Source organism: Labeo rohita, chromosome 10 (assembly GCF_022985175.1).
Source record: "Labeo rohita strain BAU-BD-2019 chromosome 10, IGBB_LRoh.1.0, whole genome shotgun sequence".
Lineage (NCBI taxonomy): Eukaryota > Metazoa > Chordata > Actinopteri > Cypriniformes > Cyprinidae > Labeo > Labeo rohita.
Window position 1 is genome coordinate 386179 of NC_066878.1, and position 14987 is coordinate 401165.

At 33.6% G+C, this 14987-nt stretch overlaps 1 protein-coding gene across 3 annotated transcripts; it reads left to right on the plus strand.

Annotated features, from left to right (window-relative positions):
• The first annotated feature begins 2779 nt into the window (after positions 1 to 2779).
• car15 (carbonic anhydrase 15) lies at positions 2780 to 11050 on the plus strand. 3 transcript variants are annotated; one of them, XM_051120369.1, is made up of 8 exons: positions 2780 to 2890; positions 6726 to 6752; positions 6862 to 7038; positions 7173 to 7318; positions 7402 to 7494; positions 7578 to 7644; positions 9352 to 9512; positions 10069 to 11050. In XM_051120369.1, the coding sequence occupies exons 3-8, from the start codon at positions 6948 to 6950 to the stop codon at positions 10300 to 10302; spliced, it is 792 nt and encodes a 263-aa protein (XP_050976326.1). In that variant the 5' UTR covers positions 2780 to 2890; positions 6726 to 6752; positions 6862 to 6947; the 3' UTR covers positions 10303 to 11050. The 3 variants fall into 3 exon arrangements, with proteins under 3 accessions (XP_050976326.1, XP_050976324.1, XP_050976325.1); XM_051120367.1 differs by lacking the exon at positions 2780 to 2890 and adding an exon at positions 6367 to 6576; XM_051120368.1 differs by lacking the exon at positions 2780 to 2890 and adding an exon at positions 6367 to 6576 and having other exon boundaries at positions 10073 to 11050.
• The last annotated feature ends 3937 nt before the right edge of the window (positions 11051 to 14987 follow it).

Sequence of the window (14987 nt, forward strand, 5' to 3'; positions counted from 1 at the left end):
TTATTTCAGATAAATGCTGTTCTTCTGAACTTTCTATTCATCAAAGAAACCTGAAAAAAAAATTCTTTAGTTGTTTTCAACAATAACAATATTAAATGTTTTTTGTGCAGCAATATTAGAATGATTTCTGAAGGATCATGTGACTGGAGTAATGATGCTAAAAATTCAGCTTTGAAATCACAGAAATAAATGATACTTTAAAATATATTCAAATAGAAAACAGCTATTTTAAATAGTAAAAGCATTTTACAATTTTACAGTTTTTGCTGCACTTTGGATCAAATAAATGCGAGAGACTTAAAAAAAAAACATTAAAAATCTTACTCTTCAAAAACGTATGACTGGTAGTGTATATATTTAAATTTATCATTTAAAAAAAATCTAGACGTTACTGTACTAAATAAAATGTTAAAATTTTAATTGAAAGTGATTTCCATTACTATGTTACTGGAATGAAAATGAGATTATTTCTGCATTACATTAATGATGAATTACATTAATTATTACTTTCATTGTGGTAATGAGAATTGGGGGGGATGAATATTTATGCAAAATTTGTATATTTTGTGGTGAAATATGATCTGGTCATTTCTTCATAAGATTCATCCCGGATGTCTGTTACTAATATACCTTTTGCGTTCAGAATGTAACTGTTACAAAAAAAGCTCAACATAAATATTCTTTCTCATTTTCGCCTCTCAAACTGATCTCAAACTGTGTGCTGAAACAAATCATGGTGTTTGAAATAGATATTTCTTCTTGTTGAGATTCTGAGTTAGGATTTCCGTGTTTAGACTCGCCTACGATGAATTATGAGGTTTGCATTCATGGTCGGTCTGTCAGTGTGTGTGTGTGTGTGTGTGTTTGTGTGTGTATGTGTGACTGTAATTTTTCATTTTCAGCACCTGTAAATCATGTGCTCTCAATATTATTTCAATGTAAATCACCACGACTGTTCGTTATTTGACACTAAGTAAATGTGAGCGAATATTTGCACACATGAACGCATAAATGTGCATGTATGTAGAGCAAAACGCTTCTTTTTTTTCTTTTTAGTTATTTACTAATTTACAGACTACTTGATTGGACGATGTATTTCCATTGAATGAATTATGTAGTCAAATACATAAGTTATGAACTTGAGGGACAGGTTTAGATTTGGTCTGCATTGTTGCTCACTGAAACAAACACTGCTTTTTGCATAAGGGAATACGATTATTTTTTATTTTTCCTGATTGGAAAAGCAACAAAAAGCCCAAACTAAATGACAATCAGGCATTTCGTACAAAGATAAAGATGTTTTTGCACAACAAAAGCACAAATACAAAGACAAATTAATCTGAAGGCAGCCAGCAGATCCCTATTTCTTCGCTAACGATTAATCACCAGCGCCAAAATAATTGAGGATAAAGACATTTTCGTCATCCAGGTCAATGTTCTTTCGCTGTATAGTCTTTGTTTTGCATTTAATTCCAGGGTTTCATCAGCACAGACAATCCTGTGAACATCGGTTTGCTTTTATTTCTCGTGTGTTAAACGTGTGAACTGGTCGTGTGTAATGTAAAAGTTGGCATGAATGTTTTGCAGACCTCCGGTTGCATGTTTTACTCTTTTGCGCATGCAGAGAGGACGTCTCTTCTGCTGTTGTACTCTTCATTTCTGCTATGCTTACAGACGCTCGTCTCCAAACCGAGGTTCGAAACACATCTGATTCCTATTTACCAACCTCCCATTTGCAAACTTTTTTTTTTATTAAAAAAAAAAAAGTAGATTTCTTCTAGATAGACTTTGTGGTGCAACAAGGAAAAAAGCATCATGAAATGTTTTATGTAGATTGCAACAGTTGGTGAATTTGTCAGTTTTTATTGAATTATTATTATTATTTTTTATGTCATGTACTGCTTTTTTTGTCAGAGGGCTTTTGTTTTTTGTTTTTTTTCTCTGAAGTAGATGTACATCTAATCAAATGCCAAATAAATTGTACCATGAAGGACAGCCATGTGTGGTTTTCTTTTGTTTCAAATCACTTGTTTCTATGGAAGCCTGTTTCTGCAGCTGACATTTGTTTTTGAAAAGCAATTGTGATTTTTTTTGTCTCTTATAATTCTAACTTAATTTTTTGCACTTGCAAGTTTACATATCGCAAATCAGACTTTTTTCTCAGAATTGTGAGATATCAAAATTCTATGAAATGAAGTCAAAATTGCATGATATATACTCACATTTGTGAGTTATAGTCATAACTGTGAGATATAAACTCTGAGATATAAATTCTGATAACATTCTTTTTTTCCCTTAAAGGGGTCATCGGATGCCCATTTTCCACAAGTTGATATGATTCTTTAGGGTCTTAATGAAAAGTTTATATACTTTGGTTAAAAATTTTCAGTGGTAGTGTAAAACAACACTCTTTTTACCTTGTCAAAATGAGCTCTGCAAATATCCCATTCTGATGGATTGTTCCTTTAAATGTTAATGAGCTCAGCTCACCCCGCCCTTCTCTTCTCTCTGTAGAGTGACGAGTCTGTTTACTATTTAGCCACGTTTACCCGCTAAACTTGCTAACTAGCACTTTCCTTATTAGGAAAGGTGATTGCAGAGATTCATGAAAAACCCTTATACTCATTTCTGCTGTAGGTGATGCTGGATCACGAATTATTTGCGCGAACATAGACGCATTTATGTAGATCGGGAGCCGCATTCCCTTCGCAAACAAACATAATCCACTGCATCTTCTACAGCTCAGATGTCGGGAGTAAATGACGACCACAATGTTCATTATTACATCCAGCAACACAACACCTCAATCGCTCAGAGATATTCTTGTCTAACTTACATCCCTGCTCCAGCATCGAAACAATGGAGGTTGGACTGTTACAGCTGATCTGAGGTAAGACGCTCATGACAATCAACTATTGTGGGAGCGGCCTCTGTGACGCAACAACGACAGGCATCTGAGAATGGCTCGATTTGAAAAAGGGTATTTTATTTTTACAGATTATTTAAAAACCACTGCATGGATTTTTTATCATTATAGGATAGAACATACACTGCCAACACACATTAATGTTCAAACAACATGTAAAAGTGAACTTTGCATCCAATGAGCCCTTTAAAATGGGACTTTATAACTTGCAATTGCAGGTTTATGTCTCGCAGTTCTGAGAAAAAAGTCAAAATTGTAAAACTTAACTCACAATTCTTTCACAATTATTTCTCTTGGTTGTTTAAATCGCAATTCTGAGAAACAAATTGTGTTTATGTCTTGCAATTCTGACTTTATAAATCACAATTGTGAGTCAGAATTGTGAGTTTATATCTTGCAATTCTCAGCTTATAAACTGCAATTGTAAGTTTATATCTCGCAATTCTGACTATTTCTCGAGTTTATAACTCACAATTGCGTGTTAATATCGCAATTCTGAGAAATAGTCAAAATTGCGAGATATTAACTCACAATTCTGACTTTATAATTTGCAGTTGTGAGTTCATAATGCAATTCTGAGAAATAGTCACAATTCTGAGAAAAAAGTCAGGAATTAGTTAATATCTCGCAATTCTGACTATTTCTTGCAATTGTGAGTTTATATCTTAGTTCTCAGAAATAAAGTCAAAATTGTGAGATATAAACTCACAATTCTGCCTTCATAACTCGCAATTGTACGTTTATATCTTGCAATTCTGACTATTTCTTGCAACTGTGAGTTTACCTCAATTCTAGGAAAATAAAGTCACAGTTATCAGAAATAGAAATAGTCAAAATTCTGATTTTATAACTCATAATTATAAGTTTCTCAAAATTCTAACTATTTCTCCCAATTGTTTATATCACGCAATTCTGACTTTATAACTTGCAATTGTACGTTTATATCTCAATTCTGACAAATAAAGTTGCAATTCTGAGAAAAAAGGCAGAGTTGTGAGTTTATTTTTTGCAGTTCTGAATTTATAACTTGCAATTGCGAGGATATATATTGCAATTCTGAAAAAGTCAGAATTTTTATATCTCGCAATTCTGACTATAAATTAATTTGCAATTCTGAGAAAAAATCAGAATGAGTTTATCTCACAGTTCTCAGAAATAGTAAAATTTTGCAAGATATAAACTGTCAGTTCTCACTTTATAACTCACAATTTGAGTTTATCTCGCAATTCTAAGAAAAAAGACAGATTTGTGAGTTTCTATTTTGCAATTCTGACTTTATAACTTGCAACTGCATTTATATCGCAATTCTGACTATTTCTCGCAATTGTGTTTATATCTTGCAATTCTGAGAAATTAAAGTTGCAGTTCTCAGAAACAGTCAACATTGCAAGATACTCACAATTCTGATTTTATAACTCACAATTGTAAGTTTATATCTTACAATTCTGACTTTATAACAATTGTGAATCGTATATATCGCAATTTTGAATAAAGTCGCAATTCTGAGAAAGTCAAAATTTTTATATCTCACAACTGTAAGTTTATATGTGACACTGGACCACAAAAACAGTCATAAGGGTCATAAGTCATTAGGGATTTATACATCATCTGAAACCTGCAGAAATAAACTTTCCATTGATGTATGGTTTGTTAGGACTGGACAATATTTGGCCGAGATATAGCTATTTGAATATATGGAATCTGATGGTGCAAAAAAATCAAAATATTGAGAAAATTGCCTTGAAAGTTGTCCAAATGAAATATTTAATAATGCACATTTTTAATCAAAAATTAAGTATTATTTTTTGGATATTGCTACAAATATACCCCAGCGACTTAAGACCAGTTTAGTGGTCCAGGGTCACATATCTCAATTCTGAAGAATAAAGTCGCAATTCTGAGAAAAAGTCAGAATTGTGAGTTTATATCACACAATTCTGAGAAAAAAAATCTGAATCTGAGTTTATCTCATAATTCTCAGAAATAATCAAATTTTGCGAGATATAACTTCTCAATTCTCACTTTATATCTCACACTTCTGACTTTATAACTCGCAATTGTGAGTTTATCTTGCGTTAGGTTATATCTCGCAATTCTGGCTTCATAAATCGCAGTTGCACATTTACAGCATATCTCACAATTCTTAGAAAAAAAGGCAGAATTGTGAGATGAAAATTTTCAGTGGCGGAAACAAACTTTCATACATTTTAGATGACGACAGTGGGGTTAAGATCTCAAACCTGTGTTATCTGATTCTTTTGAGTCTGATGACTCGAATCCAGAATGACTCCTTTGAACGTTTTAATGCCCTCTCAGAGATTTCCCTGTCTGTCGTGGAAATCCATTGCTCTTAAATGTCATGTGAGCCAACAGGGGGATCCCCAATGTAAGGAAGCACTCAGTTCTCTGATGTAAAAGCCGTTCCTCAAGACTCCTGGGAATTCACGCTCCCTGAGAGATTAGACATCGGTGACATAGTTGTGAGATTCCCAAAGGATATTGTTTCATAAGCACTCCATATGATATACAGTGGCCCCTAAATGTATTAAAAATGTCATTGAATGAAATATAAAAAAAATATAAAATCAAGCAGCATCTGAAAACAAAAAAATTCATGTACACTATCGTTCAAAAGTTTGGGAGCGATTTTTGAAAAGTTGTTTTTGAAAGAAGTCTCTTCTGCTCACTAAGGCTGCATTTATTTGATCAAAAATACAGCAATACTGTGAAATATTATTACAATTTCAAATAACTGCTTTCTATTTGAATATATTTTAAAATGTAATTTATTCCTGTGATGCAAAGCTGAATTTTCAGAATCATTACTTTTGTCTTCAGTGTCACATGATCCTTCAGAAATCATTCTGTTAATTTGCTGCACAAGAAACATTTATTATTATGAACAGGTTGAAAACAGATGTGTTTTCTAATATAATTTTGGTGCAAACCGTGGTGAATTTTTAAGCATTCTTTGATGAATAGAAAGTGCAAAAGAACAGCATTCAGCTTGAGCTGAATAGAATTTTTAATATAAATTAATTAATTAATTTTTTTTTTTGGGCAACATTATAAATGTTATAAATCTTTACTGTCACTGTGGACCAATTTAATGCATCCTTGCTGAATTTGGGTGGGAAAAAACAGTAGTGTACACTTAACATACACTTAAATACTTTTTGGGGCCTCTGTGAACTAATATTTATAATTATTAATTATAATAATATTATTACAATTATTATACTATATTACATATTTATAAAATTATAATACATACGATAATAATATATTTTATTGTTCTCACATTTGTAAAATTTTCTTTGCATTACTTTGTATGAAACACAAAACGTCCCTTCTGTGTTCGGTGCATATAGTCAGTGTTCGTTCTCTGTTTCCTTGTTCAACAAGTGTTTTTTGTGTGAGACTGTGGTCGAGCGCAGTAGCAGCGACATGCTCAAATGAGCACAGTCAGAGACAAAAAAAACCTGACATCCTACCTCCGTTCAAGAAGATCACTATTTAAACCCGCGTTTGCTCCGCGGTTTGCATTTTTTGGGGTGCAAGACCGGTGGGAACATTTATTGATTTTAAGGGCACGATGTTACCTCTGATGCTGATGTTATCCGTGGTTTCATTGGCACACAGTGATGATGGTGAGTGACGAATGATTCATTGATAAAATTACTTCGGGCAAAATTTTCGAGCTTCCCAAGTTATTAAATGTCATTTTTACTTTGAAAGAAGTTAGTTCAATGCCTTTAACTGAAATAAAATTGATTTTATGTGTTTTGTTCTTCCTCAGATTTCTGTTATGATGAAAAGCACTGTGGTGAGTTTTTGTTCTGTAGCTTTGCAATTAATTCAGAATGACAAAAGATACCAATCTTATCAGTACTGCTATTGCCATGACGTAAACAAGACTGCATTGTTTTTGGTAGATCCATATGCATGGGGAGACAACTACCCCTCCTGCCATCCCCTTCTGGAGAGCCATCACTCTCCCATCAACCTGGACCATCAGCTGATGAAGAACCAATCTTTAGACTCTCTGCACCTGGAGGGTTTTAATTTGACTCATAAAGGTCAATGGTGGCTGACAAACCAGGGTCACTCTAGTAAGTGGATATTGACCTTTAGAAAGATTTTTGGACACTTTTATCCCAAGCGTCTTTATTTTACTGAAGTGTTTACTGGGATTTAAAAGTTGTAGCTCAACTGGCTCCAATCTGAATCGTGTCTCTGTGTGTAGTTGTGCTGGAGGTGGGTAACGGTATGCAGGTGAGTGGTGGAGGGCTTCCTGGGACTTACCGCACCATCCAGCTGCATTTTCATTGGGGAAGTGCATCTTCAAACGGATCTGAACACACCCTGGACCATCTGAGATTTCCTATGGAGGTTTGGGGCTTCATGTTGTCTATATCTGAGAGCTGTTTATGATGTTTAAACTTTTTGTAACATTTGTCCATATTTGTGTTCAGATGCACATAGTCAACATCAAATCCACACATCCAAATCTGACATCCGCGCTTGAAGACCCAACTGGCCTTGCTGTGCTTGGAGTCTTTGTTGATGTGAGAGAGACTTCTATCTGAAGTAGTATTACATCAGTATTTCTTTAACACGTTTGTGTTTGATCATTAATACTCTTCCGCAGGTGACATATTTGCACAATGAAAACTTCCAGTCCATCTCAAATGTGCTGCCTTCTGTCGCCAACAAAGGTTAGTTGAGACGGTAAACTTTGATTAAAGTAATCCATTAATTTAATCAAAATAGAAAAAAGTTATGGAAGACTTTTTCAACACCAAAATGAACATTTCTCACATTTTTCTCACAATTCTGAGGAAAATATACATGTATGTATTAAGGCTGTCAAATCGAGTGATCGCGATTAATCTCACCCAAAATAAAAGTTTGTGTTAACAGAATATGTGTGTGTATTTATATATAAATGCACATTCTGTAAACACAAACTTTTGTTTTGGATGCGATTAATCAATTTGACTGCCGTAAACATGTATATTTTGTGTTTTATATAGTTTGTGTTAACAGAATATGTGTATGTGTGTGTGTGTGTATATATATATATATATATATACACATACACATATAAACATGCATGGTACACACATTCTGTAAACACAAACTTTAATTTTGGATAAAATTAATCGTGATTAATCAATTTGAAGGCCCTAAACATACATATATATTTGTGTTTTATATAGTTTGTGTTGACAGAATATGTGTATTAATATATACATGTAAATATGCACGGTACACATACATATTCTGTAAACACTTTTATTTTGGATACAATTACAATTAACAATTTATTGTGATTAATCGATTTGACAGCCTTAAACATACATATATATTCTGTTTTATATAGTTACGGTTGACAGAATATGTGTGTGTATGTGTGTATATATATATATATATACATATACTTTTATTTTTGATGCGATTAATCGATTTGACATCCCTAATACTTATATATATATATATATACACACACACACACACACACACACGTATATATATATATATATATATATATATATATATTCTGTGTTTTAATCGCAATTAATCACATCCAAAATAAAAGTGTGTATTTATATATTTATATAGACATATAGACATACACGGTACACACACATATTCTGTCAACACAAACTTTTATTTTGGATACGATTAATCACAATTAATCGATTTGACAGCTCTACATATACATATATATATATATATATATATATATTCTGAGTTTTATATAGTTTGTGTTGACAGAATGTGTGTGTATTTATGTATATGAAAGTGAAGATATATTGTCAAGTATGGTGACCCATACACGAAATTGGTCCACAGCAATGAGAAGTACTATGTATGTATGTATTCAGATTTTTTTTCCCCTCAGAATTGTGATTTTACATTTGGAAATCTGACTTTTTTTCCCCTCAGGTTTCAGAGTTAACACATTGCAACAGTGTTTATACAAGTTTGAATCTTACAGTTCTGAAAAATAAATGCATACTAGGGCTGTCAAATTGATTAAATTCATCCAAAATAAAAGAACTGTAAGATATAAACTTAGTGTTGCAAAGTGTTAACTCTGAAACCTGAGGGGAAAAATAGTCCGATTTGCAAAATGTATAATCACAATTTTGGGGGGGGGGGGTTCTGAATTATGAGGGAAAAAGTCTGAAATGAGAGATTCAGAAAAAGTGAGAATTCTGAGTTTTGCATCATGTGATTTTGATGTTTTTTTTATCTCAAAATTGGGAATTTATATCTTGCAATTCTGAGAAAAAAGTCTGTATTGTTAGATTAGGAGTTTTTCTTTTTTTGTTGTTGTTGTTAATGAGCTTACATTAAAAAAAACTATGCAGAATTCTAAATATAATTCAAACCAAATATTTGGCATTTTCTTGTAGGACAAACAAAATCGATCAGACCATTTCCTTTGATGAACCTGTTACCTCAAAACAACCTAACGCAGTATTACCGTTATCACGGCAGCCTCACAACACCGCCCTGTTCACAGGTGGTTTTATGGACTGTGTATGAAGTGCCCATCTATATCTCATGGGCTCAGGTAAGACGTCCAAAATATACTCTACACAAGTATGTGAACACAGGTGTTTATAGATATGATGAATCTTGCATTTCATAATGCAACACAATTTCAGTGTTGCTGCAAGGGAGCGCTATCCACCTTATTTTTTTACGCAAAAGTAAGCCTATGTAAGAGTCAAAAGTAAGCCTTTCTCATAATTGTGTGATACAAACTCGCAGTTGTGAGTTATAAAGTCAGAATTGTGAGATTAAAAACTCGCAGTTCCGACTTTTTTCCGGTTCATTAGCTGCTATAGGGAATAACTGTTTGCTCTACAAACCTGTGTTTATAATTAAGATAACACATTACAATAATTCAGTAAGACACACCCATTTGCAATATCAAGCAGCAAAATGAGCTGTTTTGCACAGCTAAAAATAGCTGGATGCGAATAAGACCGGAAGCCAGGCCCCTTGCAATTTGCATTTGCTTAATTGCACAGATTGTGTTGTTGTTTGCAGATCTTTAATACATTTATAAAACAATTGCCTAAATTTAAGATGTTTCTAACATTTGTTCTTTTTTATTTTGACAGTTAGAGCTGTTTGTATACGGGATATATTCCACAGAGGAAGAAGCCGATATACAGGTCCCCTTGCAGAACAACTACAGACACATCCATCCAACCTACGGCCGGCCTGTGTACGCGTCCAAAGATGCTAAGCTTCTCACCAATGGAGTTTCTCATCTTGCCATTTCAAATCTTTTTAATATTCTTTTATTTATTGGATTTTTAAACATTTTGCATATTGCAGAACGACAGTATTAAACGTCCAATTCAAATACTGTGTCATAAACTACTCAGAAAGCATCACTATCTGGTCTAAAGACCTGTTCACACCAAGAGTTATGTCTTCAGCCCCTTTAAATGCTCTGGCTGTTTAAAGTCAGGTGAATTCTGATTGGCTGTCAATGAATTTACAGTTCATCAACTAAAAAAAAAAAAAGGGGTTGAAACTGTTACAACCATATAGTTTCTCAGTGTCATTATCATTATAGCTGCAGTGTGGACTTACCTATTCTCATAAAAATTTTAAAATAGTATAATTATTAGTTAACTTTCAAAAACAAAAACTATAACAGCGATCACAACACCACACAATTATATGGAAGCCTGTTTTCACCACTGAATAACAAATTAAAAATGCTATTGCATCTTTAATGCAATTCTAACTTTTTTCTCATAATTGCGTGATACAAACTTGCAGTTGCGAGTTATAAAGTCAGAATTGCAAGATATAACGTCAAATTCTGAATTTTTTTTCAGAAATGTGATATAAAGTCACAATTTGTGAGAGACAGAATTGTGAGATAAAAACTTGTAATTACACCTTTTTTCTCACAATTGTGTGTTTATATCTTGCATAAATAAAAAAATGCTATTGTGACTTTTTCTCGCAATTTCGACTTATTTCTCATAATTGCGCGATACAAACTTGTAATTGCGAGTTATGAAGTCAGAATTGCGAGAAATAACATCAAAATTCTGACGTTTTTTTCCCCCCAAAGTTGATATAAATTAATTATGTAATTATGCATTTTTCCTCACAATTGCAAGTTCATATCTCGCATAAATAAAAAATGCCATTGCGACTTTTTCTCACAGTTCTGTATTTTTTCTCATAATTGCATGATACAAACTCACAATTGAGTTATAAAATCAGAATTGTGAGATATAACGTCACATGACCTTTTTTCTTCAAATTTTCTTAGAAATAAAAACTCACAATTCTGATTATAAATTGACTTTTTTCCTCGCAGTTGCGAGTTTGTATAGCAATTCTGACATTTCTCATAATTGCGTGATATAAACTAGCAATTCCGAGTTATAAAGAATTCAGAGATATAAAGTCACAATTTTGACTTTTTTCTCAGAATTGCAATATAAAGTCAATTTGTGAGAAATAAACAGAATTGCGAGACAAAAACTCACAATTCTGACTTTTTTTCGGGTAACTGCATTTATATCTTGCAATTCTGACTTATTTCTTTGCAACTGTTTATATCTCGCAATTCTGACTTTTTTTCCTAGCAGTTGCGATAAAAAGATAAAAACTCACAATTCCGACTTTTTTCCTTGCAATTATTTATATCTCGCAATTATGACTTTTTTTCCTAGCAGTTGCGATAAAAAGATAAAAACTCACAATTCCGACTTTTTTCCTTGCAATTATTTATATCTCGCAATTATGACTTTTTTTCCGCACAACTGCGTTAAAAAGATAAAAACTCACAATTCAGACTTTTTTCCTGGCAATTATTTATATCTCACAATTATGACTTTTTTTTCTCGCAATTGCGATGAAAAAATAAAAACTCACAATTCTGACTTTTTTCCTAGCAATTATTTATATCTCGCAATTATGACTTTTTTCTCGCAATTTCAACTTTTTCTCACAATTGTGATAAAAAACAACAACTGACAATTCCGACTTTTTTCCTAGCAATTATTTATATCTCGCAATTATGACTTTTTTCTCGCAATTGCGCTGAAAAAATAAAAACTCACAATTCCAACTTATTTCCTTGCAATTGTTTATATCTCGCAATTATGACTTTTTTCTCGCAGTTGTGATGAAAAGATAAAAACTCACAGTTCCGACTTTTTTCCTAGCAAATAAAAAATAACTCACAACTGTGAGTATCTTAAAAAAGTCAGAACTGCAAGTCTGCGTCAAGCAATTCTGAGAAAAAAAGTTCAAAATTGTGAGATAAAAAGTCACAATAACCTTTTTAAAAAAAAAATTCAGTGGTGGAAATGGGTTTCTATATGATAAAGTTTAAATGCACAAGCTCTTAAAAATCAGATGAATTCTGATTGGATGTCATGGTATTTATTGTTTATCAGCTGGAGAATAAATCGTTCTGGGGTGATTCCAACATTATTGCGTCATTATCGTTCTAGTTTTGGTGGACTTTGAACTTTTTCTTGTTATCATCCTTGTTGTGAACAGGCCTTAAATAGAATTATAATTCTTCGTAATTCACCAAGAACGATTGTGTTAATTATTTGTATGTAGAAACAAATTGTAGTTGCAAGTTTGATCACATATGTACAACAGCCCCATTGAGATTTTCCACCAAACTGCTCTCGGATGAGTGATAATCCTTAGTGGGTATCCCCATTTACGTATTTCCCCCATTCATACTGAACTTGATCACTCAAAGCCTTTTCCCCAGTCAGTCACAAAGGCCACTTGGTGGGATTTCAAATGATACGGTATAGTAGAAAGATAAAGCTGGATTAAGGGGAGCTTATGACCTTATAAAAGTATGAACACCTGTATACACCAAACTTGATAAAGTTATTATTCTGTGAAAAATACAAACTTACCTCAGAAGACAAACTATTTGATGTATATACAATAGCAAAGCTATCAATAGTTTGACCTAAGTGCAAAGTGTTCTTTTACAAATGATAAAGTGTTGAAATAAAAATCACATTGTTATCTGCGTGTTTTGTCTATTTTGACTGGCTCACACACACAAGCGTGTTGTTGTAGTGCTCATGCCCTTCACGTCCTGTTACTGACACTGGGAGCACTGCTCACTCACACAAAGAACCCTTGTTTCGTTCTCTTTCGAGGTTACTAGGGTTGCTAATCTGGCCAGTGAGGTCATTCCCTTCCGCTCACTGACAGAACAGTCACTATTTCAGCCTGACGTTCTGAAGTAGACCTCATCGATGACTACTTAACTATAAACTGTTGTACTGTAACTGGTAACAGTTTATAAGATAATGAAATATAACAAGAGTCATTGAAAGTTCAACTATCCACCTTTTTTCACACTAGAATGTAAAATTTTATTTGTAAATTTTATTGGTCTGGCTTCTGGTCTCATCCACATCCAGCTATTTTTAGCTGTACAAAACAACTCGTGTTGCTGCTTGATATTGCAAATTGGTGTGTTTTACTATATTATTAAGTTGGCTTGAAATCTTATTTAAACAACTTCTTCTGAGACTAAATTTTAAAGTGTATCCTCTCCTAGACTTAAATCTATAACCACCAAACCTTGGGTCAGACCTTCAGGCTGGTCTGATTCGGGTTGCTATATTTTTTCTGATCCAACTTATAGTTTATATAAACCAGACTATCAAAACCACTAAAAACCACTGTACAGGGCAGATGGCAGACAGCGTGTATGGCGTCATGTGGGTGAGCGGTTTGCTGATGTCAACGTTGTGGATCGAGTGGCCCATGGTGGCGGTGGGGTTATGGTATGGGCAGGCGTATGTTATAGACAACAAACACAGGTGCATTTTACTCATGGCATTTTGAATGCAGAGTAGTAGAGTTAGTAACATGCTAATCAGGTTAAAACATGCTACCAACATGTTAATCATGTTAAAAATAATCATTTTAGAATCAGGTTAAAACATGCTAGCAAGATGTTAACAACATGCTAATCATGCTAATGCTAACAACATGACAATCATGCTAAAATCATACTAGCGACATGCTAGCAACATGCTAAGAACATACTAGTAACATGCTATTCATGTTAAAACATGTTAACAACATGCTAATCATGCTAGAATCACGTTAAAAGATGCTAGCAACATGCTAATCATGTTAGAATCGTGCTAACGACATACTAGCAAGATGTTAACATGCTAATCATGTTAAAACCATGCTAGCAATCATGTTAAAAACATGATAATCATGTTAAATCATACTAGTGACATGCTAGCAACATTCCATAATCATGCTACCGACATGCTAATCATGCTAAGAACATACTAACAACATACTATCAACGTGCTAATCATGCTAAAACATGATAATCGTGTTAATATCATGCTAGTGACATGTTAAATCAGGCTAATGACATGCTAATTCATGCTAGCAACATGGCTAAAGCATTGTGTATGTTCTTCATAACAATCCAGATGTGCAGGTTGCTCAATAATGTAATATACGAATAAACTCCAAAATGAACCCTACGTTCGTTGTCCATAACATACACCTGCCTATACCATAACCCCACTGCCACTTGATCCACAACGTAGACATCAGCAAACCGCTCACCCACACAACGCCATACATGCTGTCTGCCATCTGCCCTGTACAGTGAAAACCGGGATTCATCCCTCAAACTGCACATTTTAGAGTGGCCTTTTATTGTGGCCAGCCTAAGGCACACCTGTGCAATAATCATGCTGTCTAATCAGCATCTTGATATGACACACCTGTGAGGTGGATGGATTATCTCGGCAAAAGAGAAGTGCTCACTAACACAGATTTAGACAGATTTATGAACAATATTTGAGAGAAATAGGCTTTTGGTGTACATAGAAAAAACTTAGATCTCTGAGTTCAGCTCATGAAAAATGGGGGCAAAAACAAGTGTTGCGTTTATAATTTTGGTCAGTGTATTATATATAATAACTGAATCGTTTCAAATGCCTTTAGTAACAGTAAAGGGTAAACCTATGAATAGAGCTATGAG

What these genes read in the sequence shown, in the direction of transcription:
- car15 (XM_051120367.1), top strand. Translation starts at nt 6,522, where the DNA reads ATGTTACCTCTGATGCTGATGTTATCCGTGGTTTCATTGGCACACAGT. An exon ending in ATTGGCACACAGTGATGATG is followed by an intron (nt 6,577 to 6,725) that starts GTGAGTGACGAA and finishes GTTCTTCCTCAG; the next exon opens with ATTTCTGTTATGATGAAAAG. An exon ending in ATCTGAGATTTCCTATGGAG is followed by an intron (nt 7,319 to 7,401) that starts GTTTGGGGCTTC and finishes ATTTGTGTTCAG; the next exon opens with ATGCACATAGTCAACATCAA.